At 53.3% G+C, this 26,623-nt stretch overlaps 1 protein-coding gene and 2 long non-coding RNA genes across 10 annotated transcripts; 1 reads left to right on the top strand and 2 right to left on the bottom strand.

Annotated features, from left to right (window-relative positions):
* The first annotated feature begins 33 nt into the window (after window positions 1–33).
* Window positions 34–13,045, top strand: GLYCTK (glycerate kinase). Of its 8 annotated transcripts, none has more exons than XM_065075089.1 (7): window positions 72–321; window positions 3,530–3,576; window positions 6,503–6,608; window positions 8,521–8,916; window positions 9,267–9,418; window positions 11,255–11,430; window positions 12,072–13,045. In XM_065075089.1, the coding sequence occupies exons 4-7, from the start codon at window positions 8,630–8,632 to the stop codon at window positions 12,972–12,974; spliced, it is 1,518 nt and encodes a 505-aa protein (XP_064931161.1). In that variant the 5' UTR covers window positions 72–321; window positions 3,530–3,576; window positions 6,503–6,608; window positions 8,521–8,629; the 3' UTR covers window positions 12,975–13,045. The 8 variants fall into 8 exon arrangements, with proteins under 8 accessions (XP_064931162.1, XP_064931163.1, XP_064931167.1 ...); XM_065075094.1 differs by having other exon boundaries at window positions 73–321; window positions 8,521–8,788; XM_065075091.1 differs by lacking the exon at window positions 6,503–6,608 and having other exon boundaries at window positions 47–321.
* Window positions 10,444–16,976, bottom strand: LOC135580449 (uncharacterized). Its single transcript, XR_010475019.1, has 3 exons — window positions 16,677–16,976; window positions 15,795–16,055; window positions 10,444–12,983 (listed from the first exon to the last, which is right to left on the bottom strand). It is a non-coding gene; the product is annotated as an uncharacterized LOC135580449 (long non-coding RNA).
* Window positions 16,977–18,439: 1,463 nt separating this feature from the next.
* LOC110363554 (uncharacterized) lies at window positions 18,440–26,256 on the bottom strand. The gene is made up of 3 exons (XR_010475020.1): window positions 26,125–26,256; window positions 19,310–19,501; window positions 18,440–18,618 (listed from the first exon to the last, which is right to left on the bottom strand). It is a non-coding gene; the product is annotated as an uncharacterized LOC110363554 (long non-coding RNA).
* Window positions 26,257–26,623: the final 367 nt, after the last annotated feature.

Raw genomic sequence — 26,623 nt, 5'->3', positions numbered from 1 at the left:
GGCCGCTGCGGGGCGTTAGGGGAGCTCGGAGGGGGGGTGGGGGGCGGGGCGTGCGCACGGCCTGCTGGGACAGGGGAGCGGTGCCCGGCGGCCATATTGAGCGTGGCAGGAAGGCCTGTCCTCCCCCAGCCCCGGGTGGCTGTTGGCGTCCTCGACCCTCGCGGGGCCCGAGATGGGAAGGGGAGACCCAGGGCAGGACCAGGCGGCTGCGGCGAGGCGGAGCGGGACTGCCATTACCCACCCATCTCGCGTGTAGCAGGGAAGTCGGGTTGAGGGCATGACGTTATCCCGTGGAGCGGGCAACGACTTCACACCGCTAAGGTGGGCGTCACTTCCGGTGCCGGGCAGGGCGGGGCCCCCGAGTGTCGTCGGGGCCGGGCGGGGGGGGTGTGTCAAGGCGCGCTCCCGCGGCCTCCGGGGACGAGATTCACGCTGCTGGTAACGCGCCCGGTAGCGAATGTTACATATTTCCCTGCGTTTCCCGTGGTAACCCGCAGTGACAGGCGGGGTCCCTCCCCGGGGCCTGCAGTGACAGCCCGGGGCGCAGCTCCTTGGCGGCAGGAGATTGCTCCCGCTGCCAGGCCGGGGCTGGGTCCTCTCCTGTGAAATACACCGTGGTGACCTCACTCGTTCTTTCCCTGCTTTCGGTCCAATCATTACACGTTTTTATTTCCCAGTACATTCTATTATTCTAAAACCCAGCCCCCCAGCAGTACTAGAGAAGCCCCTCAGCTGTAGCACTGTGGTCTTAACCCCTCGTAAGATGCCAGTAGAAGGTGAGCAGCACACACACAACCTTTGGGAAGGTCACTGTGGCTTCAGGGGCTGGTGCTCCAATACAGACGCCTTGGAACTGTTATTTTTTTCTATCATGAATCTTCACGTCAGGCTCTATGTTCACATTTTTGTACATGTGAGTGTAGCAGCAGCCGTGAGAATCTCTCACCCCATGAAGATTTCCAGCACCCCACTATTTTAATTTTAGAAGAATACCAGATCTTTTGTCATTTCAGTCCCCCAGAAACTCAGAATGAAAAGAAAAAAAAAAACAAACTATAGATGCCTCATAAATGTTAATTGCATTTTCCTTTCATAGTCTCCAGAATAGAGTTTGGTTTTGCTTTTAGAATGATATTGCCCTCCTGTGGTCAAATAACAGTAAGTCTGTGAACTATTTTCAGGGTTCTGCTTGCACGTCATTCAAACCTGCTTAATTATCTTATGTGGATTTACAATTTAGTGAAACAATTGACTTGCTTTTGCTGTTTGCTTGCTAGAGCTCACCCTTACAGGTGTGGGCACCTAATGTGATTCACCCTCTTATGCTGCGATGTGATTGGCTCATGGGAACGATTCACTGATTTTTAGTTTGAAACGGAGACGAGATTTTCACACCGGAGTCTAAGGAGACTCAACAAAAGACACCTTTGTTACTTCCGAGGGCCTCGGGGTCAGCTACCCCATTGCAGGTTGGTTCAGAACTGACAACCGATTTTTGTGTGATGAGAGATTTAAGTGCAGAGCGGCACGCCTCCTGCACGCTGTAAATCGCATGATCAAAGCCTGGATTATCTCATGTGGACCCTGAAGGTGACTCACCAATACCATCATAAGGCAATTTACTTCAAAACACCTCCAATACTTAGCTAAGTTTTAGAGTTGTATAACACCGTGGGTTGTTGATTTGATGTTTTGTCACTCGCTTTTTATTCTTTCTTCTGCCTTTCTTCCTAATTGTTGGAAGTTAGTTTGTCAGTTTATACCAAGCTGGAATTTATCTGGCAGGATAATTGAATCTCCTAGCAAAATGTCACATTAAATAGGAATTATGGATAATGCCCCTGCAAGAAAAAAATGTTTAATTGCTGCTTGAGTAATATTGATCAAATGCAGTCATTCTACCTATGCATTTCTATATTAGATTCCACCATAACCTGCACAACACAGACAGCCCCATACTTGCTCTGATGGGTGGATGGGAATTTCAGAGAAGTGCTTCTGGAAACAACAGTGCTTGGGGAAATATATTTCTGTTGGACTCTGCTGGAGCGTTGGTTCTCTGTCAGTAACAGTTATGACTGGAGGCTTGTGTGGAGGACTTGTGTCCTACAACTTGGCATGTCTTGGTGGGCTCCTGAAACTAAGCCTGATGCCCTGGAGCATTGGAACATGTCCCTGCTGTAACAACATGGAATCACAGGAGTGTGGGGAGAAGAGGCCTCTGGAGCTGCCTGCTCCACCTCCTGCTCAGTGCAGGACCAGTACAAGATCAGCTTGGCTGCGGCTTTGTCTTGCCAAATCCTGAAAACCACCCTGCATGGAGACCACAGCTTCTCTGAGTGTCCTGGTCCAGTGCTGTGTGACCCCCACTGTAAAGAATTTTTTGCTCATGTCCAGTGTGAACATCCTGACTTGCAAACTGTGGCCATTACTCCTTCTTATACTTCCTGCCACTAGCAAGTCTTTATAACCATCCTTCAAGTAGTTGTTGTAGCTTCTATCAGGTTGCTCCTTAGTTGTTTGCACCACTTGGTTCCCAGCCTGACCTGAAGTGTGGGGATCCTGCCCCAGCAGCAAAACTTCACCCTTCTCCTTGCTGAGCACCATGAGGTTTCTGTTCCATTTGCCCAGAATTTGGGTTTATCACAGTTCCTCTGGAAGGTGGCTCCATCAGCACTGCCCGCAGATGAGGCACTCTGCCCTACCCTCCAGGTCACCAGTGAAGACATAGGGTGACATGAAGCCCAGCAGAGTCCCTGTTCATTGCCAACTGTCAACTGGACCCTGAGCCATTGATTTCTACCCTCTGAGCCAGGGGTCGAACTGTTTTCCAATGAGTCTAACAGTGTGTGTGCCCAACCAACGCTTCTTCAGTGTGCTCATGAGAAAGGTGTTAAAAACCTCACTGAAGCCAAGGCAGATTTCATCTGCTGCTTTCTGCTTTCCCCATGGCCTGCTGTCTCAGCCTAGTGGGCAGCTGTAATTGGCATCCTGTGACTGATTAATATTCCTGGCTCTTTCTCCTCTTACATTATTTCCAACTGAGGAGCTCATAATTTTTGCTATTAATCCCAAAGAGCATGACCTTATATTTTGCAGTACTGAATTTCTACCCCTTTCTATTATTCCTGTCCTCAAGGCTGGCAACTTTTCATCTTCTCTAGAATACTATGATCCTTCCCTGTATTTTAAATGACTCTCAACTTTGATTGCAAGTTGACTCAGAAGAGGGAGCTTGAGAAATTACAGCATGAAAGGAAGCAGACTTGGCACGGACTTGGCTTCAGGGTAGTGCTGTTCTGCATTGAGCTACAGAAGGATTTTTTTAGTGAAAAATTTTTCTGCCCTGCAATCCCCACTGCATGGGAAAATCATTTCCAAAAGGTATATAGGGAGCGAAGGGAGTGTGACCTAGAAAAACTAGTAAGATGCATATGTCAAACTCAGTTATTTTTTTTTTACTAAAAATACTGATCTATATATATAAAATGCTGAACTGAATACTTACCTTCCCTGTGTTTGGCCTTAGGCTACATTCCCCATCAAAGGCAAAGAGACCCTGCTGACACTTTTCTGGTGAGTAAATCAGTTATAAGAGCAACATATTTCTTTTCCAAGAAACATATAGAAAACCACGTATTGGAAATTACAACTCCTGAGTTTCTCAGAGCTCAGCATATTCTTGAAACAAAGGTACTCGTGCTCCATCCTACTCTCTCCCTTGCCTGCCTGGCAAACCCTCAGTCTAGCTCTCTGCTCTCCTTGTACAGCTTCTGTCCACTGTCATCCTTTGTCTCGGCTACGGATGCAGAAGCACCAGAATGAGTGGGGGCAGAAGGACCTTTCGCCCTGTCCCTGCACACCCACTTGTGTACTGGACCCTTCATTGCTGACTGGTGGTGCACTGATCCATCGCAGCTGCCGGCATTTTCTCTTTTACAAAGTGTGAAGGAGGCAGCACAGTAATTTTATGCAAATCCATGTGCAGATTAAAAAATTAATCAAATTCTGAAATTTTCATTTAAAGAGATTAGTCTTGAAAAATCCCCCATCTAATCCCCCCAGGATAGTCACTTGGAACAAACCTTCACTGCTTTGTTTTCCTCCTGAGTTCAGAGCATCTCCTGGAAAATTTTCTCTTGATGCTTTTGGGACCATCTGGAGCAGCAAGTTTGAGTTTGAGCAGGGCTCACCAGGCAAATTAAGGTTGATATATCAAATGGTAGAAAAGATGTGTCAGTAAGTGGGAACAGGGGAGTTCAAGGCAGTAAAATCTCTGCTCTGTTGTACTTCATAGGTAAACTCCCGTGGTAATGCATGAAAAATGGAAGCGGTAAGCCTTTGCGAGTCTAATGGTAATTTACGTACCAAGAGGCCAGAAGAAAGTCATGTAGCAAGAAAAACGAGTAGCAAGAGACACTGCTAAAATTTGCCACGTCTGGTAGTTTGCTGCTGTAACAAAGATGTAATCTGTCTTTTAGAGCTTGAGCTCAAAATTATCCTCCAACAATTGGAGTTTGATCCAGCGCCATCTCATTTTTTTTCCAAGCCCCGCAGGGATTTTGGAGTTGACCCTGTACACGGCAGGCCAGCTACCAGTCATTGCCAAACTGCGGGAAGTCCAGAGAAGTCCTGATGACATGAAATAACTTATACCCCTGAAGTTAAATTTGCCATCCCAGGGCATGAATACACAGCATCCTCTGACCTTGTGGCACCTGAAATGCGCAGGATGTGCAGTTGGGTTGGCCTGCAACAAGCCTGATTGCCTCAACTTCAAGAAAGCCAAAAGCCTGTGATGCAAACCGTTGAACAAACCTCCAAGCACAGCACCTGGAATAGCTCAGCTCTGCCCAGCGGTGGGAGACTGACCCTGAGAAGGGAATATTTTTCTGGCTTTCCAGGACCTGCCATGGAATGAGACGCTGGCTCATTTTTCTCACTGCACAGGCACGGCCAGCTCGTTTGTTCACTCTTTTCCTCCCCAGTGTGACTCCAAGTTTATGGCTCAGACTTTGCCCCCCTGTGTCCGTGCTTTTGGTCTCATGCCACCAGCCAATTTACCTGGCAGTTTACCACGTTTCTGCCCCTCGTGCTGGATTGTTTCTGTCTCCCTCTGACTTCGGCTCCTTGCCTACAGAATTGCTTTAATTAAAAAGTTAATGGAAGGTAATGCAAACTAGTGCTTTGCCTGAATTTAATCACAGTCCAGCTCCTCTCCCTCCCTCTTTCCCAGGGATAGTGAAAATGAGGAGCTGGGTTTTTGCTGCTTTTTGTTGTGAGAGTTAACAGTAGAAGTTTCTGCAAGCTTAGGAGGAGCCTTGTGAAGAAAGAGCTTATAATGGTAATGCACGCAAAGAAGTATGTAGATGGTGAACATTATTAATCAGTGAAAGCAGAGGAAGTTTTAATCTAAAGGAGATTAATCTAAACCTCTCACAGTCCTCCTGCTCTCTTTGGAACAGGCAATTCTTGGCATCACTTTCCTCCTAAGCTTAATGCAAACTTCTAGAAAACTTTCCAAATTACTGTCTATACCCCAACTCCAAATTATCCCAAGCAGAGACAAAGGGAAGGTGCAAAACCCAAGCCCCACTGGTGTCTATAGCATGTCACCTTATATCCATGTTGAAGAGGGCTTGTTCATCCCTACGTGATTTCCCTGAGAAACCAGGGAACAAAGATTAGTGTGTGAAATAACATGAGTCACATCATCGGCCCCTTCTCCTAGCCCAGATTCCCAGCCAGCAGTGGGAAGAGGAAAATGCAGGGCGGTGAGGATGTAATTTCCCCATGTGCCATACGCAGCAGCTGATGGCAATTACATCATTCCTAGACCTGCGGAGCTAGTCTGAGAGCTGCCATTTGGATTATTTCTCTTTCCAAGGCTGCCTATGCCTTGTTGTAGGGTGACGTTCAGTTCTTTTGATCTTGTTTTTAAAGCCCTAGTAAGATGAGTAGGACTTTTATTTTTTGTTAATATCTACAGTGGATTCCATAGCCCTGATTTATAGCTGTTCCCTGATGACATTTAGTACCCAGGACTGTATAAATAAATCACAAAAAAACGGCTTTGTGGCATCATTAGCAGCACCCCCATTCCAAGGGGAGCCTCCAGTGAGGCTGTGTGTCTAATCAGAGCTTACAAGGAACAGAGTCACACACTGAGACCGCCAAAGCTAATGTGGCTGTGCCAAATTCAGCTCTCTCTTGTGCTGGTGTAAAGTTGGATAACCTCTGACTGCACCAGATTTACTCTGCATTTACACCTGTGCACTGAGATCAGCATCAGGCAGCGTGCCCTAAAATCCTCAAAAGCAATGGGACACGTTCTGACTTCCACAGACTCTGGATCAGGCCACAATGGTTAAAATATAATCTGAGTTCAGAGTGCAGAAAACAGATTACATACCTGCTATTGTAGCAAAATGCTTTCCAGAGCAAGCAGGAGCAGTATGTACACAAGTACCAGAAGAATTAAGCTGGCATTTATTATTTTCAGCTCCAGTAGGAGAGGATTGCTTTCAAACGTCTCGCGCCTGCTGTGCGGCATCTGGAGCTGAGCGGAGCTGCCGGGAGGGCACGCGTGACTGGAGCCGCAGCTGCAGGTTTGGTTGTGCTCGGTTCCCCTGGTCTTCAGGGTTAGCCATGCACAGAAACATCAAGGCAGAGACCAGAGCCTGTTAAAAGCTTCGGGGCTTTATTTCCTTAAACTCCCCAGGCTCCATTTAAGCCTTTTTCTCCAGCCACTTCTGCAAACCCCCTATTGCAGCTCACACCTCTGATTTGTAACACCTTCCTCTGATTGCACTGTGCTGCCAGGTGCATCGCAGACCTGCTGGGAGCAGAGCTGCTAATCTCAGTTCCTGAGAGGTGCACAGCTGACTTCACTGCTGTTAGCACCCTTACTCCGGCCCTCATTGTAAGAGGGCTGAGGCGTGGCGGTTTAAACTTCTGGCAGCATCAGCCGCCACTAAGTTTAAGAGTGTAGGAAGAAAGTGGTCAGGATACCCGGTCTTTTGTTCTTACCTGTCCTTGTGATAGAAAAGCCAATCCTTCTGACCAGTATATAGAGGGAGTATAGACAGGTAGTATATCTGCCTTGGGTTTTGCTTTTAAAATTTGTTTCTCCTAAGCACTGAATGGTTAGACTTATGGGTCTTTTCCAGCTTCAATGATCCTTGCATTTTTTTCTCTAGCAAACATACAATTCTGAATATAGTTTTACCTGCAAGTTCCTTGTCCAATAGGTTTCAGAGTGTGCCAAGTTTCATTGCCTGAGAAGATGCTTCTGTAGAGGTTTTCACAGAGAGTTTGGGTGCTTGCAGCAAAATAAGGCAGATTTAGACTCAGAGGACCTGTTGGAAAGCTTGTCTGGCTTAATGATTAACACTTTGCAGTACTATGGGAGTGTTAGGACAAAGAGACCTCTGGACTCATGAGCTCTCCCAGAAGAAGCCAGACACTGGCCTTGCACTGAAACACATCCATTTACTAGAGAGAGGATTAACTCTCTCAGGTAATTTGAATGGGTCTGGGATTGAGCGTGTTGCCTGGGCGGTTTCAGCATCCCAGAACCCTGCCGTAATTGCCATGAGCGGGAGAGATGCAGATCACAAGAAACCTGATCCTGAGAAACCAGCAGTGAACTTGCTGCCAGTTGACAAAAAGGAGGAGAAACACTGTGAGGGAATAGATGTGAGTGTGCTGGCAGGGGCTGCCTTTCCTCCATCAACATAAGTGTCTGCTCTTGCGCAGTTGAGATCTTTCGATCCACATGCAGATCTGTTGCATATAATGCTCATACTAAGCAGAGGCCAGCTCCAGTGGGACTTCACAGACACAGCTGGCAACTTTGCCTGGACCTGAAGTCTTATTTGGGCTCTAAATATAATTTCCGTGGATAACAAGGGGACTGAAAAATGAAGACAAGTGAAGCCTTGTGTTAATTTGCTGTTTGGTGGGGAAATGTCATTACTGGTCTCTCTGTGGCCACCAGCAGCACGGGATCAGGCAGCCAGCGAGCCTCTTGTTTCTCCTAAGTTTGTGCCTGGTGCTGCAGGGACACATGGGGCAACGTGCAGCCGGAGAATGAGATCAGCGTTTGGCTAGCATGAGGAAGGGAGTTAATGTAGTGAAAAGCTGTTCCATGCAGATGCCTTATTCTCTCCAGGACAGAGAGCAGCTTCCACAGTTTGGAAAGGCATCAAACGCTGAGCAAATAGAAATTATGGCTTGCCAGGGTCAAAGCTGCAGTGATGGAGAAGCTGCTGGCAGGGCTTACCTTCCCTGTGGGAGGTGACGGGATTGCAAGGGAGCCACAAGCTGGCAGGTAGTTTGAATGTGACACTGTCCTTCCCTCCCTCCTGCCTGGGGAGAGGTTTGGAAACCCTGCTGATATGGCACCTTAATCTAGAGGAAACAGGAGCTAGAGCTCCATGGTTCATGTTTTGCCCTCCCTGCTCTCTCTGTGACAGTCCTGTCTCTTCTGCCAACAAAACCGTTCACCGTCCCTTGCAGGTTGGGGGGTGCCGGCTGCTCCAGCTCTTGAGAACTCACCAGGGTCAGCGGAACACCTACAAGCCCACCCCACCGAGGAGATCGACTCAGCCTGGCCACCCTGTGCAGCATGTCCCTCCGCGAGCATGCCCTGTCGCTCTTCCGCAGCGCAGTGGGCACTGTCCGACCAGCCCCGATGCTGAAGAGCGCCTTGAAGCTCCAGGGAGACGGGTGTACTCAGCTGCTGGTGAAGGGACGGGCCTTTCCAGTGAAGAGGGACCTGTACCTGGTGGGTTTCGGCAAAGCGGTGCTGGGGATGGCTGCAGCGGCAGAAGAGATCCTGGGAGACCACCTCGTTCGGGGGATCGTCAATGTGCCGCTGGGCATCCAGAACAGCCTGCAGCGAGCGGGAATGCAGTAAGGGGGGTTGTGTCGGAACAGTTTCGGGGAGTAGGCTGCCAGATTTATTGTCTGGGGAATGTTGCTGTGACCCCCCTCAGTCCTTTCCAGCTGCCCTTCCTCTGGCACCCACCCTGTCCACCTGCTCTTCAACCACCTTCACATGCCAGTGACACAGCCCATCTCTTGTGCTGGATGTGCTGCCACCCCAGCCCTGGGGAGGAGATGCTCAGCAAAGGCCACCTCCCTGTCCTGGTCACTCGCTGGGTGCCTCTGTTGCATCAGGCCCATTTCCCTGCTGAGTGACAGCCTGGCTGCCTGTATAGGTGCACATGTAAGTGGCGTGACCGCATTTCTTACCTCACCAGGGAGATGCTGCTGAAGCCACACAGCAAAATCCAGGTCATTGAAGGTGCCAAGAACAACCTCCCAGACCAAGAAGCTCTGAAGGGAGCGGTTGCCATCCAGGAGCTGGCTAAGGGTCTGACCGCAGATGATCTGCTCCTTGTGCTCATCTCAGGTAGTGTGGGGATCCCAGGGAACGGGCTCTGCTGAGGGTCCCCCAGCTGCCTGCCCACACGTGCCCTGCAGCAGAGGAGCACTGTGCCACGCCAGCCCCTCCACACTGACACTCGCACCTCTGTGATTTGTCCTCTCCCTTCTCCCACCAGCCTTTTTCCAGGGATGCAGCAGGGGAGGGCAGGGGCCTCCTTGCTGCTGCAGTGGACACGCTGCCTCCCAGCACTGGGGAGGCGCTGAGTTGCACAGCTGAGTCCTGTGGTTGTGTCACTGCTGTGAGATGGCACCTCTGGGCACAGCCTGGCAGCTGCTCTCAGCCCTTGGCAAGAAGATGCTGTTTTTCTGCCCCCTCCTTATATTTGGGGATGCAGACTTGGAGAAGCAACCGCCTGGTGGATTTACAAGCTCTGAATTTATGCAGAGGTGTGAATTTGTAAGCTGAGATTTGGAACTGACCCTTCCCAAGGCTTCATTGCTTCCCAGGCAGTGGAAATGAGGCCTTCAGGCTCTGACGCAGCAATCTGCATGCCTTGCAGGGACAGCCCTGAGCACAGCTGGGACAACAGGCCCTGGCTCTCCCAGGGCTGCATAAGGAAGGTGAATACTGTGCATCAGAGGGAAGCAGTGACATTGCCACAGCCTGAGCTCAGCTGGGTGAGGGGGTGTCACAGGGCAAAGCATGCAGGGCTCAGGGCAGCTCTGCAGAACCCCCCTGGGGACTCCTCTGCTCAGTGATTGCTCCTGTGTGGATGCTGAAGCCTGACCTGCTACAGAGAGAGCAGTGCCATTAGGCAAACACCCAAGTGACTGGGATCCAGCTGCGCTTGCTGGGATTCCCCGGGCTCCCTCCTGTCCTTTGGCTGTGGGGATCTCCAAGAGGCTCCTCAGCCCCGCAGGGAGCCTGTTCAGGATCTCCCTGTGGCTGCGGCTCCCTATGCACATGCACTCCCACACAGCAGCCGGTCTCCAACTGCTCCTGCCTCTCAGCTAGATCCCTGACTATTGACTGAAACACAGGCATTTGCATTTGTTTTCCTTGCTCGTCATGTTTTATTGATGCTGATTTGCCTCAAACCTCTGAGCAGGCTTTGCCTTTTGACAGTAGCTTTCAGCTGTACTTCCGTGCACATTCCCTCTCTGCTCAGATCTTGCTCCTTTCTACTGTGTTATTTTCCAGCTATTCCACTTTTCCATTATAATATTTTTCTTGCCTTTTTTTTTTTTTTTTCACATTTCCAATGCTCACTTGTACCAGACAGGATTCCCATCGATGAGGCTATCATACTAGATTCTGGGTGTGCTTTGTCCTTTGTGTTACTTCTCTTTCCTCCCAAGCCTAGCTGAGTGCAGTTCAGCAGTTTCCAATCTTGCTGCAGCTGTAGCTGGTGGTTTTACACACTGCCCTGAATAAATGGAGCCAGCAAAGTAGGCAGTTTCTCCATCTGCTTAGCATCGAGTCATGGAGTCTGTGCTCCCTGCTCACCCATCCAGATAGTCCCTGAAAATCAGCGTGGCGACACACTAGCAGCCTGGTAGTGTAATTGTATAGTGTAAAATAGGGGTAGTAATTGCTGGCCCTTCTCCATCATCCTCACACCACTGCAGGCACGCAGCACCTGGGTACGCTGAGGTTTATGCCGCCTGGGTGAAGTGTAGCTGGCTCCAAGCAGTGCAGGGCAGCAGGGATTAAAACTGAATTGTCCAGAGATGTCAGCATAGTTCCCCAACCACCTCTGCATTCCCACAGTGCACAGGAAAGGCATTGAACAGCCTTTCTTTCCTTCTGTCCTCCTTCTCCTGCTCTCCTGATGTCCTTGCCATCTCTTCTGCATCCTAGGGGGTGGATCAGCCCTACTGCCTGCTCCCATCCCGCCCATCCTTCTTGAAGAGAAGGAGAAGCTCACAAAGACACTGGCTTCCCGAGGAGCTGCCATACAGGAGCTGAACATTGTCCGGAAGACTCTGTCCTTGCTGAAGGGTGGAGGGTTGGCCCGGCTTGCATATCCTGCACAGGTAACCGGGGCGAAGCCCCTGCTTGCTCAGAGGTCACCCATCTGCCCTCAAAATAGGGGTTTAATCAACTGACCTAAGCATGCGTGCAGTTTTTTTTTCTCCTTACTGTGTGAACAACTTCTGCACACTGTTTTGGGACTCTGTGGCTCAGATTTCACTGAGGACCCAACTGCTCACAGACACAGAGGTGCAGCAGGGGGAATTTGGACTCTGCAGATGTCAGCCATCCCATCACACCACTCTCAGCAGTCCCCAGCCCTCACCTAGCAGGCGCTTCCAATGTGCTGGTGGCTCCACCACAACGCTTTCAAGGCTGGGTACGACCCTTGGCTCCCCTCAGGGCTGTTCTCAATGTGTGCTGAACCCTCACTAGGTTACCAGCCTGACAAGTGCAGTGTCGCAGGTTACATCTTCCAGTCTGGTGGTCCAGCATCAAAGGATATTGTAGGTTTGTGGGTTCAAGTAGGGCAAGGTGACTTTCACAGGACTGTAAAACAAAAATGGCCCAAGATCTGCCCGTTTCCATCTGCTTTGGCACACGGGTGGTGCAGGTGTAACTCAGAGCAGCGCTTATGCCAGGGCTCTCGTGTGGTCACCTGTCTCTGCCTCCTGCTATGATCTGTGGGTGTTTCTCTTGGTAGGTGGTGAGCCTCATCCTTTCTGATGTGATCGGTGACCCCCTGGATATCATAGCAAGTGGCCCCACTGCTGCCAGCTCCCACAGCATCCAAGACTGCCTTCAGATACTCACCAAATACAACTTGCTGCAAAGCCTGCCCGAGTCAGTGGAAACGGTCCTGTCCCACTCTCCCACCAAGCCCACCGCTCCTGAAGACTACTCCCACGTTTGCAATGTCATCATCGGGTCAAATGCGCTGGCTTTAGATGAGGCCAAACGCCAAGCTGAGGGCCTGGGCTACGCGACATTGATCCTGAGCGCAGCGATCTGCGGGGAGGTCAGCCGCATTGCCGCGCTGTACTGCCAGCTGGTCCAGCTGGGCTGCCTGGGCTTGGCTGGCCTTGGAGAAGGGCCCCAGGGTGACAAGGCGAGAGGGAATCTCCTGCAGCTGGCGGCAGAGCTGGACATCCCAGGTTTGAACCTTGCCGAGTTCCTGCAGGCCATGCGAGGTTTAGGACCTGAAAGACCAGTGTGCATCCTGGCTGGCGGAGAAACCACGGTTCAGCTGCAAGGAACCGGCAAGGGAGGCAGGAACCAGGAGCTGGCCCTGCGCGTGGGGCTGGGGCTGCACCAGGCACAGGCTGCGGAAGGCAGGAGCCTCGCGAGGTGTGACGTTGTCTTCCTCAGCGGGGGCACGGACGGGCAGGATGGGCCAACGGAGGCGGCAGGGGCTTTCTGCAGCCCCGAGCTGGTGCGTGAGGCGCTGCGGGACGGCCTCGACGTGGAGGCATTTCTCAACAACAACGACTCCTATACATTCTTCAGCCAGTTCCAAGATGGGCGTCATCTCCTGGTGACAGGCTTGACGGGCACCAATGTCATGGACATCCAGGCCATTTTGATTAGAGCCATGGAGAGATCATGAGAGCTCCCTCTGCAGATATCCAGATGCATTTCATTAAGACTTGGGGAAAATAAAGGCACTGCAACACTGCAGACAAACGTAGACTACTTAAATTAGGACTTACTGTTGAGGCTGCTAATATCTTTGACAGAACGAATCCACTAATTAGACACATAAGTGAATATCCACAGCAAAAGCCAGCACACGTAATTGGGATCAGAGGAAGGTAAGAGGTCATATTACGGACACGAAGGCCGCATTTAACACTTCTGCTCATAGCCACCACTCCTGTGACTGCTTAAGCTATAGTTAAAAGATGTGGGGAAAACAGGGCCGTGGTACGGCTGCCAGGGAGAGCCCTCACCACGGCTGGGGCACCTCCAGCTCAAAAGCAGCTCATCAGGGGCTTTTGCAGATTCACTGAAGCGCATTACAGCGACTGAAGGATGTAAAAGCAATGCAAGGCCTGCTCTGCTGCAGGCATGGGGGTGCTGGGAGGATGCGGTGGGCAGGAGACCCCCATCAACCGCTCCCCATGCCAGTGCAGAGCCCCGCAGCTCCTCCCACCCCCGCGTGCCTGTTGTGCCGCAGAGCCCCCCGGCCCAGCACAGCGCTCACCCAGCAGCACAGCTGAGGGGCATGGTGGCAGAGAGTGTTTCATCCCGGCTGCGGGACATGAAAGCAGTGACAGTGACACAGAGGGTGATTTACCTTCACTGTGCAGCATAGGGAAGGGGACAACTGAGGTGCAGTGGTGAGCCAACCCCTCTTCAGTCTCCTTCCCTTCGCTGCCATCTCTGTCAGGAGAGCCTCCATGCCAGCAGTGGGGATACTGTGAGGCTAGGAGCTTTCACGGTGGTGTTTTCCAGCTGCCTAGAAAGGTTGCACATCCAGCCTGAGCCACTGACCTTTCTTCTGCACGGAGGCAGACGTCGCTGTCACTCTGATTAACTCCACAGAACAAAAGGCAAGGAAACCTTCACACTCGGCTCTCCTGACCCACACTGCTGAGCTGATCAAAGGGCAGAGCTGCTGGAGCTGTGATTTGACTGGGAGCTGCTCCCCCACATGTATGAGTATGCAGTGGTTATCACAGTTTTGTCACCTATGCAGAGCAATATGTGGGAGAGCAGAGATGAGCCGGGTTTCCCAGGACATGGAGCCCACGATGGGGCTGGATTTCAGAAGGGCTCTACATGTAGCAACAGGCAGGGTGATTGTTTTGGCTGGATATTCAAAGGACTTCAGCTCAGCAGCCAGTATGACCCAACACGTCCAACTCCTTTTGACTATCTGCCTGTTCATTACAGAGCTGAGCTCCTTGGGAAATCCAGCCCTAATTTAATAGGACACGCTAGACTCAGACTCCTTCCAAAACAGACAGACTTACTCCGTGTGGCTGATCTCATCTCATGACATAAATACGCCGTCCTGCCAACACCACAAGTCGTGGTGTCTCACCGAACAGCCGTTCTGCACCCCGCTCCAAGATGGATTGGAGGGTGGATTTTTGAGGAGGATGCAACACCTCCTGCTTTGGTTTTGAAGGGACATCAGCAGCACTGTCACAGGGCCCAGTATCAATGCCAGGCTGTCAGCTGGAGTGTCTGGGCCACAGCTCAGGCGTAGTGTCAAGGCAAAAGCCTGGAGATTTCAATACCTCAGTCTTACCCCAGTGGTTTAAACTCATCCACTCATCTTATTTGTCCTCAGAGTCTGAAGGTCTTCTGTAACATTCCTGAACTTGCTCATGCTGGAAAACAGCTTTGAGATCTCCTGTAAGAAACCTGCCAAGTGTTACAAGGTTTGCTGTGCCTCCGTAACATCAGGTGGTGGTTGTACAGGAGAAGCTGCTTTGTGCTGTACTTTTTTCTCCAGAGGTCACCAGTGGGTTTTGGAGCATTTCGCTTTTGCTGCATGACCAGCACGTGGGGGCACCAGCACAGGCAGCAATATAGCCAGGAAGTGTTGGCTCCAGCCAGGATAACCGGCTAGATCTCCCCCCAAAATGTCAATGCTCCCATCCAATTCTGCTCCAGTGAAATCTAGAGTTACTTCAGTTTCAGCCTGGGGTGTCTGGCAGAAGGACCACTGGCATCTTGAGCAGCAGGTCCAGGTGCCAGCCTGGACACAGTGTCACCGTTCTGCCTGAGCCCTGTGCCCTGCCACACTGCTGAGCACTGGGATGGTCCTTGGAGCTGCTCCATCACAGTCAAGTTCAGAAGACCTCGGGCTGGTCTTGCTGGCTTCTCCTGGGAAATGCCTACCACAAATGCTCTGAGCAGTGTCCTTGCTTTCTAAACAGTGGCTTTTCACTAGTGATTAAAAGAGTTTGTGTTGGGGGGGAGAGAAGGCTGATAAAAGGTTTGTTGAAAGCATGGAGCCGTTTGAAGTGCACTTCACATCTACATTCGCTTGGCCTCTGTGTACGGCTTTTCTTCTTATCCCTTCTTTTCTAATGAGATAGCAGGACAGGGGGAGGTTGGCCAAGGACACACACATTACAGAAACATTTTTCCTCTTCTGATGCCTCTACCTGGAGAGATGAAAGCTCCACTTCTGACATATTGCTTGGGTAGACCTTGTGCATCTTCTACACGGGGAGGAAAGGTGCTCTGGAGCGTGTGAACCCTTTACAAACACTGCATCTTTTTATCCTTCTGGACAATGCTCAGGACAGAATTGCCTGTTACTGCTCCAAGGCCAGTCTGACCCACAGTCCCTCCACCGACTGCAGAAGACCCTGCGCATGAGCCAGCATACATTTGGGCTGCACTGCTCAGGTTTTGCAAGAATTTGTGAGATAACAGTTGCATCTAAAGACACAGCAGCATCGCTTACCTGCCAAGTACCCATTTGCCTCTGGGCCATTGGAGCCTGCCAGAAGTGACGACCTTCCCCTGGGGAACCCGAGTGAGTCACCGTAGCTGAGCAAGGCTTTGCAGCTTGCCCATGCGGTCCTGGGTGGGATATTAGCATCGCCTGAGTGTACCCGGGCAAATGAAGAAACCCAGGGTGGGACTGCAGTCACAGCAAGTGATCCCAGTGTGTGGGCCATACTGAGATGAGCTCCACGCTGTCCTGGTTCCAGGGTTCTTGTGCCTAAGGAGACAAGTCACAGAAAGAGTGAGGACAACAAGAGCTGCTTGGTCCCTGCTCCCAGTCCCTGCTCTTTTCACTGGAAAAGCAAAACTCTTTCTATACCAGCCAGCCTCCAAGAAGGAGACTGCTGACAGCTCCCAGGCCACATCCCTGTACATGGGCAGGGGACACAGGGACAGCTGTCAGGAAAAGCACACCCAGCCACTGGGCAAGGAGTGGGCAAGCAAAGCCTGGGCACATTCAGGGTCAGTTTGCTCTCTTAAGCGAGCTGCTTGTAGCCAAACAGTGCTAATGGCCAGGAGAAGTAACTGCGTTATTAACAGCGTGAGCTTTTGGCAGTAAATTAAAAATCTTGGCTGCCGCCCTTGGCTCTGCTCTTGCCTCTTAGGAGACATTAATATCACAGCTCCCCAGCATTCCCATTATCACTTCATTAAGGATCCAATAATGATAAATGTGGATGGTTTTATTTTGCACGGAGCCTGATTAATGGCTAATATTTCACTAGGTGTTAATGGGGCCCTCCCTTTATGGAGGGATCGGAAGGGGGCTGCCTTTCATCTCCTCCACAAGCTGGGTAATTTTCACTATTTTCGCTAATGTGACAGATTTAACACAAACCTTGAAAGAGCGGCTAAGGCCCCTTGAGAAACTTTGAAGAGCGTTATGCGTGGGGCAGCCCTTGCTGCCACAGCTGTTTCTCAGCTCCTTCCTCCTCTTCTTCATCTTCATCCTCCTCCTCCTCCCGCTGGCAGCATCTCCTTCCAGTGCCCATACCCTTCTGCCCCTCTCCTGGGGGGCAGGCGCAAAGCTGGGATCTCCCCAGGGCTGAGCCCACCCACGCAGCCGCTGGGGCTCTTCACAGCAGATGCAGAATCAGGTCACCCTTGCAAGAGGGAGCTTGTGCTGACCTCACCCCAAAGCAGCCCACACCCCTCACCTGCCCCCCAAGAGGTCTGGGGAGCCAGGGATGCAGGATGAAGCCTCGGCTAAGGCCAGCACCCCGGGGACAGCTTTGGTGGCTCCTCTAAGGCCAGCTCCCATGGCAGAGGGGCTGTTCTCCGCCGTAGTACCCCAGTGTATTGCACGGCTTCAATCCCTATATGAAGTGGGATGTATAATCACATAGGAATAAAAAGCCATACAAGACAGCAGGCCATGAGCTGCTCCATGCTGGTGGGGCGACAGGCTGGTCCCTCTGCAGTGGCTGCCACGGCCCCCGGGAGCCCACCCAGCCCCTGTGCGTGGTCCACGGGGAGACAAAGAAGCCTGAAAACAAAGAGCGGAGAGATTTCAGCCAGGAAAAAGCATGGGAGGCCCCAGAACCACTGGAGATGGCATCCTGCAGGTATCAGCACTTGCTCCCAGCTAATGGACACCCTCCTACCCCAGGCACCCCCTTGGAGCTGAGACAAGACTTACCCTTGATACACCCAGACCTCCCCTCTGCCCATACCATCCCAGAGCATCACCCTTCAGGGGCTTCCCCCTTTTTGCACCACCATCATCCCTGGGACTTCATCAGCGCCGTCAAGGCAATGGGTACCACAACCCCCTGGCGTGGGGAGAAAAATGAGCCAGCGTCTCCCCACAGTGGTGGGAGCATCTTCCGCCATCTGACCAAGCAGAGGAGAGCCCAGCAGGTGGAGCGAGCAGCATGGGCTGTCAGAGCACAAATCCCCGGCAGCCCCTTGGGAGCAGCCGCTGGCCACCTGCAGCGGCTCTTGACAGGGGGCCAGGCACTGGTGTGAGCAAGCATGGATCCTCTGCTAGGAAGTTGGACATGAATGGAATGAAACCGAGGAGCTATTGCCCCGGTGAACACTTACAAGTGGTGCTGGCACAGCCGCCATGGGCAGCCCCACATGCCCGTGGCGGGGGGGCGGGGAATAGGGCAGCTCCCACAGGAGCCCACCCAAGCAATGCTGGGGATAGAGCCAAGCAGCAGCCAACAAACAGAAAGGGGATTTTGTGCTTTCTCTTCTCCTCCTGCCTCACATCCTGGCAGTGATTTTGGCATCTGCAGGATGGAGCACCCTGAGCAGCACCCACAGCAGGAGGGGATGGGTGGTGGGCACAGACTCATGCAATGCAGCCCAGACATTCATCAAGAAGGCAAGAGTGGCTTTTAGCTAAAAAAAGAGCACAGCAGTGATGCACAGCTACACCCTGCTTGCTGAGTGGCACCAAACCCCCCTCATTTCACTGGCCCAGGAGACTGTGGCTGATCATCAGCCTCCAGCCAAGGCATTGCCTTGGGCAGCCCCCGAGGTGCTGAGCCACCCCAGAGCCATCACCCTGGGCTCCTCTTAACCCACAAGGAGGAACTTCAGGCTCTAGGCTGCCTTTCCAAGCCACGTGGCAGCACTGGGAAACACCAATACCTTTTAAAATGCTTCCAGAAGCCTTCCTCCATTCCCAGGATCAGGGTTTCTCCCAAAGCTGGAGCGGCTCACAAGGTTGGACTCTGCACATCATCCCTCATGGGATGCTCCCAGCCAGAGAGGCAGGGGTCCCCACATTTCCTCTCCATGGGGCAATGCAGGCAAGGGACTGCCAGGCTCTGGGGAAGGAGATAACATGCCTTGCAACTTCCCCGCAATAAGCAATTTGGAGCCAGGGGCCTTTATTTTTGTTCAAAACATGGAGGGTTTTGCTTTCTACATTAGTATTTCACGAGCTCTCATCCACCTGCTCCAAGAGCTGTGAAGAGGCGAGGGTTTAACCATGTCACTGACAAGTTTTGGGAGGATGAAGCAGTAGTCACACTGCAATGCTTTGAAAAGCACAAATCCCACAGCTCAAGGGGCTCGACTCAAACGAAGTCCCCAGCAAAACCCACACGGGAGGCGAGCAGTGGCGGCTGGTGGCACTGTGGGGTGCAGAAGCGGGCAAGTGGCCACACCGCCAGCACAAACCAGGCACAGCAATGGTACTGCCAGGTCCTCCATCGCTTCTTAACCGCCTCTGAACCAAACCAGCAATTAAGGGATCGTTATTTGACGATTTGTATGAGAAGATGCATTTGTGAATCACCATACTCAGGCTGGGTAAGAACACCGCCGGTGCCGTATTTGGGAGTAATTACTCTCCACGAGCATGTGAATCATTAACTATAATTGCCCTAATAAATAAAAGGGAGATAACTCCTGTCTCTAGCCTAATCTAGCACAAGTGATTTTCAGGGCAAGCTGCGCAAAAGAAAACCAGGCATGCAAAGCAGAGGGAGAGCAGAAAGAAGAAAGCTTCAGGACCTGGACGCACTGTTAATCCCTCTCACAGTGACCAAAGCTGGCTGGTGGCGATGGAAACTCTCCCACAGGTCCTCACTGGAGTTTGGGGGCAGAGGATTTGCCACAGAAAACTCAGGTTTGGCTGCAATGGGTTGTCCCTTCCCAGGGCAGCGTCCCATCAGAGGCTGACTTCTCCTGGCAAGAGTTTCTCTGCTGCAAAAATAAAATCAGGTTAAAAAAAGGGGGTTTGGGGATGACAGGGGGTGGGAGCAACTGTCACTTGAGTTTAACAAAACCATTTTGCTTTTCCCCTGGGAAATGCTGGCATAAAAAAAAAAAAAAAAAAAAAACAAAACCAAACCAACATTAAAAAACCCCTCACCCCTCTCGAAGTTGACATTTTGAAACGAAGCAGCAATTTTCTTCTCCACTTAAAATGTCATCACAGACTTTTGCTTAAAAAAAGGCAGCCTTCCCTGAGTGACATTTTAAGAGGAAATGTTGACTTAAAAGCAGAAGGAAACCCCCCAACCCATGCAATGAAACATTTTGAGCTGCAGTTGAGACTTCTCGCAGGGAAATCAATATTTTTGCAGAAAAAAAAAAAAAAAATTGCAAGTAACTACAGATCTTTTGAGGATTGGATTTCCCACAGGACAAACCTATCCTTGAGGCAAGACTCCAGGCCACTCTCTGCCAGACCTGCATTGGAAAGGATGCAGCAGCATCACTGTTCTGTCCCGCAAGAAACAGCATCCCCAGCCCTTCTGTGTCTGCAAGAGGGTCTGGGCTCTGCAAGATCCGGCTGTGCTGTGCCGTGCCATGTTGTGCCTCCTCCAACTGTGGCTCTTCTGCCGGGTGGGGTTTGACCAGGAGCAATCTGTGCTTGGGCTCTCCCCCAGCTGCAGTTATTGTTGCCTGAGTTCTGTTTTTTTTAATAACCCATAATATTAGAAGCCTGCCCAGGGGAACAGGGAAATTATTGGCAAATATCACTTCCCATTTGCAGAGCTTCAAGGGGCTTTAGCCACATGGATTAGCCAGGAAGAGAAAAAGGGGGACACAAACCACTGGGCTGGGACAGACCAGGGCTGAATCCTTTTTAACACAGGGCTGCAGCAAAATCCCACAGACAACAAGTATCCTCCAGCCACTGAAGGAGGGCCGGGTGGGAAGGGCTGCAGAATCCTAATTAGCTCTTCGATATTAATGAACTGGCTCTGAAGCAAACAAGCCAGCAACAGCAGCTGGCACAGCTCCTGCCACCAGCTCCCACTCCCAGCACTGGGCTGCCCACACAAGGGGGCTTGGCAACACAGGCCCCAGTGTGGGGGACAGACAGGGGCACAAGGAAACAGAGGGGACATGTGCTACGGTGAGTGATGAGCCACAGAGGCTGGGGCAGGGATGCAAAGTATACAGGATTAGAAGAACCCATGGTGGACCATGCTGTCACCACCCTGGTCCCCATCTGCACAGCTGACACTGGGAGATGCCACCACTTGCACAGGGACACCCACCTTGCCAGAGGCTTTCTGTGAGACCAAGGCTGAGTCTCTTCCTCCTCAGATGAAGCCAGCAGTGCAGGGATGGGGCACCCCACCATTGGCTATGCCAACAGGTGCCTGCCAGCTTGGAAACTTAAAAGCCAGCACCTGGAGACACAACATGTGAGAATAAATCCTTACACTGGATATCTGTACCTCAGTCCCTATTTAAGAGCTCCAAAAGCCTATGGGGCACCCAGCAGGCAAACCAAAAAGAGCCATAGGGCAGAGCTAGGCTGTTGGGGACATCCTGCAATATTAATTAACACTATTAGTTATTAAATACCACTGGGCAGGGAAGGATCATCTCTCTTGCCCAGGGAGAGACAGTGACTGACAGCACCTTTCTTGTCTCCAAGGCCAACGCATGCTAAGGAGGGGTGAAGTGGCTCCCCACATATCACCCCCAGCAGCCTGGGTACAAGCCTGGGAACCACCCACCAGTAGCTGCTGGATACACAACTCTACCACAGCCACATCACTGACAGAGAGCACCCAAAGAGCACAAAAACTCCTAGCCCAGTGCAGGCACAGGGATAGGCCCCGCAGAAAGCCACCCCAGCCTCAGCACAATGTGAAAAACAAGAAATACAGGCAATTACTATGCAGCACCATGACCTCAGGCACAGCCCTTGAGCCTGGCTCACCTCCTGCCTTTACTAGTATCTCCAGCAACAAGCCCAGCCTAGGAGGACACACAAGTCTTGTCCCCATGCCCAGTTGACTGGGCTCCACTTGCCAGCACAGCCCCACTGAGCTCACAAAATACATTCCACCTTTCCTCACCCACATTAACCTCTTATAAACCCTCCTGGAAAGGCAGAACTCACTGTGTGCTGTGCTGAGCCACCAGAAGTTGATTAAGCCCTAATTAATTGCATTAAGGTCAGCCAATGTACTCTGTTAAGGAAGAAAGCCAATAATTAAACTCCACGTGGGGCATGCTTCTGCCATCAGCTCCCCAGCTGCAGCAGCAGTGTTGGGCTCGGCGGGGTCACAGCCAGCACTGCTCGCCAGCACATGGCAGTGGCAGTCAGGGAAATAATTAAGTGCTAGGCATAAAACCATCAGCACTTCAGCAGCCTGTTGACAAAACCCACCCAGCATGGCTGGCCAGCAAGGCTCAAGGTGGAGGGGACTGCTGGGGGACATTGGCTGCATGGAAAGCATCCTCTGCCGGGAGCCCTGGGGAGGACGCAGCTGTGTCTGTCCAGGCTGCTCCATTTGCTCGGTGGTGCTGGGGCAAGTAGAGGGGCAGGGGCTGGTACGGGTAGGGAAACCCTGTGGGTGCCAACAATAGGGTTTTGTGTCACCCAGACACAAGCACCTGCCTCAGCGCTGGGAGCCAGCCAGGGGCACCATATGGAGGGAACCTGCCCCTCACTGTAGCAGTGCCATCTTGGCACAGGGCCAGCCTGGCTGGGGATGTGGCCCCCAGCATGCAGAGGAGCCTGGGTGCTGAACTGTGCAGGATGGGGCCATGGAGCCCTGCCTCCCCCCATTGCTGGTCCAGGCTGAAAATGCAACCACCAGGCACGGAGGTGCTGGGTACACGATGGGTACGAGCCTCACATTGTTCCTGGCCACCCTGTCCCCAGGTGCTACATGCCCTGAGAAGGTGAGGGTGCTGCAGTGGAGTCCCAGCCCTGAGCCAAAACCGCACCTGGCCTCAGGCTTTGGGAGGAAGCAGGGAGCAACGGGGCAGCATGAGCCATTCCTGGAGCAAGGGATGAGGTCTGGAGGCTTCTGGGGAGGGCAGGAGCATGGGGCACTGGGGGCTCGGGCCGTTCAACTCCTCCCCGGCAGCAAGCTCATTTACGGTTTTTCTTTGCTCCCAGCTGAAAAAATAAAGGCCAAGGTAATCTGCCTGCCTGTCCCTCTTTGTCTCTGGGATAATAGCAGCCAGCACAGTGTGGAGCCCCCCGGGGCTTTGCAGATTACAGCTTTCAGAGATGTCTACAGTGCCTGGACAAAAATGAGAGGTGGTGGAGCAGAGCAGGACGACGGCAGAGATGTCACAAGGTCACCCGCTCCCTGCCTGCCTAACTGCATCTGCCCTCTCCTTCCCCTGCCACTGGCTGGTAGGACAATGGGACGGTGGGTGACAGGATGGTAGCTGGGTGATGGGAATGGCAGAGGGCTCCTCCGGGCTTCCCAGCTCTGACGGCTGACCCTTCACTGAGGGCAGAGTTATGAATATTTCACAGAGGGTTTTTGCTTTATAATTTACACTTCGCTGATTCTGATAATTACACATCTGACCCAGGCAGGGGGTGGAGCAGAGACAAAATCATGTAACCCGCCACTGTAACCGCGGCAGCGTGAGCTGCTGCTCTCGTACTCACAGCGACTTGTTTGCAAACCACCTACAGACCCGAAATGACTGGCTGCAGACATGCGGGATTCACTGTATAGGGTTGAGCAGCAGCTGGCTTTTTAATAACTCAAAGGGTCAAGACACGAAAGAAAAAATCCCAAACCAATTCTCCCCTTTCCCATTAGTTTTGTCTGGCAGGAGGCATCTCAGCCCCAGCAACGAATATCCGCTCAGGAATGTCTCGTGTCTAAAAGAAAAAAAAAAAAGGAGGTGGGAGGAAACCCTACGCCTGGCCTTCTTTCCCTGTGGCTGAGTTCAAATGGCTTCAAGAGGGCAGGCAGGGGCTCGCAGCACCTTGTGCTGGCGCTCAGCGGCTCGGGTGCAGGCAGAGCGGCAGATCAGGGAGGACATCATCCCTTCTATGTCCCTCTCCCCGGCTCTCTGTCCCCGCTGGGGCTGCCCACGCCAGCCCCGGGTCATCACCAGGTTCCTGCTTGTCCCCTGCTCGCCCTCCCTCCCGTCACCGCACACGTCACCTCCCCGCACTCAGCCCTTGGCGCTGGTGCGGCGGTGCCGACATGGGTGAGCCATAGAGGGCCTGGCCAGCACGTCCCATGGCACGGGGCTTGGTGCCTGCATGCTCCACTCTCGCACAGCCTGGGTTTATTTAGGTTATCAAAACCATTTGGTGCCTGAAGTCACAACAGTATCCTCCAAAATAAACTTCACGGGGATGAGGCATCTGTGTGGGTGTTTTATAGACCCTAGTGTGTATGTGCCTCCCAAACGCCCTGCATGCCCTCTGCGTGCCACCCACCCCAGCATCACCTCTTTCCTGTCTTTCAGAGCCAGCCCCAAGACAGAAGAAACCAGATGGGGCAGAGAGGAGAAGGAGGCACCAGACAATAAAACCATGGCTAAACCTGCAGTCCTTGACAGTCCAGCTCCAGACTCGGCAGACCTCATCACTCCTCTGTCTCTGTTGCGGTTCCTACACCTTCACCCGGGCACCCCGTCCCTTGGGGGTAGCACCCACGCCAGCTGCCTCCCAGAGTGACCCGCAGCATGCCGTTGAAATTCTAGCTCCAGCCTCCATAGTAGATGGAGATAAGGACAAAACTACTCCCTGGCTTATAAACAAGGGGCCAGATTCTGCTGGCAGCATCTGGCAGGCGACACCTGAGCCAGTGAAGTCAAACCCGGCCACAAAGCAGCTCCGTGCAGGGATCACAACCAGGACCCGGCAGCCTGCCCGCGGTACGGGGAGCGGGAGGCGCGGGTCAGTCCCAGCTTCTCCTTTTACCTGGGGCCAGCGTGAATCCCAGCAGCGCAGGAGCAGTAATGTGAAGAGAAGGCGGTTTGGGGAAATAGGATCCCCTCCTGGGGATGGTATCAAAGACACATGCAAAAGGGAAAATAAAAGACTGCCCCCCTCGCCCCCCATCCCTGTCCCTGCTCCAGACAAAGGCAAACCTGGGCATAGCAGCGCACACATGAAACACAAACCTCCCTGAGACTCCAGGCCAACCGAGGTCCCCCCCAGCCCCATGGGACCCCCAGGAACCAGCACCATACACAGACCCAAGTGACAGAGATGCCCAAACTGAGACATGGAGAGTGCAATGAAAATTGTGCTGGGAGAAAAAAAACACCCCGGGGAAAGCAGCGCCAGGGAGGTACCTGTGTGATCTGCAGCCAAACTGCTGGTGCCCCTCAACTGTGGGGCATCCCAAAACCACCCTCCCTGGGAGGTGACCAGCATTTACCAGCAAGTGGCTGTGCCCCTGTGCTGAGGACCACGGCTGAAGGGTGGCAGGGGCTGCCACTGGCTCCCACACCACTCGGGCAGCATCGCTCTCCAGGGGCTTGCTCTGCCAGGGCCAACTTTACAAGGGAAGCAATTATTTCTTTTCTTTTCTTTTCTTTTTTTTTTTCCCTCCCCAGCTGAAACAAAGACAAGGGCTAGAATGAGTGAGAGCACAGATGAGAAAACAGGCTGGGGCAGGTGGGGAGGGGGATCTGGAAAAAAACCCACACAAACCCACGGATCTTGAAATAAGAAGGAAGGATAAAAAAGAGATCGGAGGCTGCAGAGGTAGACATGAAGAGAGGAGGGTAAAAAATTGCAGAGGGAAGAGGCGGTAGCCGTGAGCTGAGTGGGGAGCTTGTCCATGTCACATGTATCACACCCTTGGGGACTCACCGGCCACCCCGACAGCCCTCCAAGGCCACCCAAGGAGATGCTGTGCCCCCACAGGGAGTCAGTCCCTCGTGGGTCAGGGCTCTGCAGGGGGAAGAGGGTGCAGGGGAGATGAGGGCTCAGCCCCGCCAGGGCACCGCTCCTGCATCCCAAGCGTGCTCCCCACTCGGGTGGGCTCTCCACCAGTCTACCATGTCCCCACCATGGTGGCCAGCGGAGTGACCACTGAGGACATGGGGGGACACAGTGAGTGGCTGAGGGGTCCCACCGAGATGTCCCTCGGATCCACCTGCCACCAGGCTGCCAGCACCCTGCGCCCACGCCAGACCCCAGCATCCCACGACCCCACTTTCTGTGGGGCACCCCAGGAGCCCCTGATCACCCCGAGATGTCTCCTGGACCACCAGCCCCCCGTCCCCGGAGCCTTTCCTCCCAGCCGGGGAGGCAACCGCGTCTCTACCCGCTGGCTCCCGGCACCCTCCGGCGGCAGGATCCGACCCCAGCTCCAGCCCAGCGCTACCGGCCAGCGGCGGCCGCGGGGGTGGCGCGTACCGGAGCGACCCCCGGGCCGGGTTCCTCCGCCGCCTGTGGCCGGGGATGCTCCCGCCAGGAGCGGTACCGGCCGGGCAGGATCCGGAGCCGCTCCCCGCCCTCACCCCGAACGCAGCGAGCCGAGCCGGGCCACACCCGCCCCGCTGCCCGCTCCTGCCCCCGCAGCGCGGTCCCCACCGCCCGGTCGCGGTCCCGGTGCTGGTGCCGGTGTCGGTCCTACCTGCGCGGCGCCGTCGCCGTCCCCGTCTGCAGCCGCCGCCGAGTCGCGCTGCCGCGGGGGCGGGCAGCGGAGAAGGAGGGGGGGCCAGTGCCCCCTCCCCGCCCCCGGCCTCCCCCCGGCACCGCCGGTCCGCCCTGCCCTGCCCGGCCCCGGCCCCCAGCCCCGGCAGCGCCGGCCGGGGCTCCCCGCCCCCTCCGTAGCCTTCCTGGCCTTCTGGCCCCCCCGCACTGCCCTACATTCCCCCGGGACCCCCCACCCGCGGGACCGCCCTGAGCCTGGGCAGGAGCACAGTGGGAGCAAAGCCGGGATGGGGGGCATAGCACAGATAGATGTACAGAGGGAGAGGAGCCCAGATTGGGAGCACAGCCAGGAAGGGGAAACAGCTGGGGTGTGGGACACAGTCTGGGAGGAGGGACACAGTCCAGGATGGGGGGCAAAAGGGGAGCACAGCCCAAAACGGATATGCCTACCCTAGGAGAAGGACCAAAACCATCTCAGC

Source organism: Columba livia, chromosome 10 (assembly GCF_036013475.1).
Source record: "Columba livia isolate bColLiv1 breed racing homer chromosome 10, bColLiv1.pat.W.v2, whole genome shotgun sequence".
NCBI classification, from domain to species: Eukaryota; Metazoa; Chordata; class Aves; order Columbiformes; family Columbidae; genus Columba; species Columba livia.
Note: the sequence above shows the minus strand (reverse complement) of the source record. Positions and strands in the feature narration are given on the sequence as shown.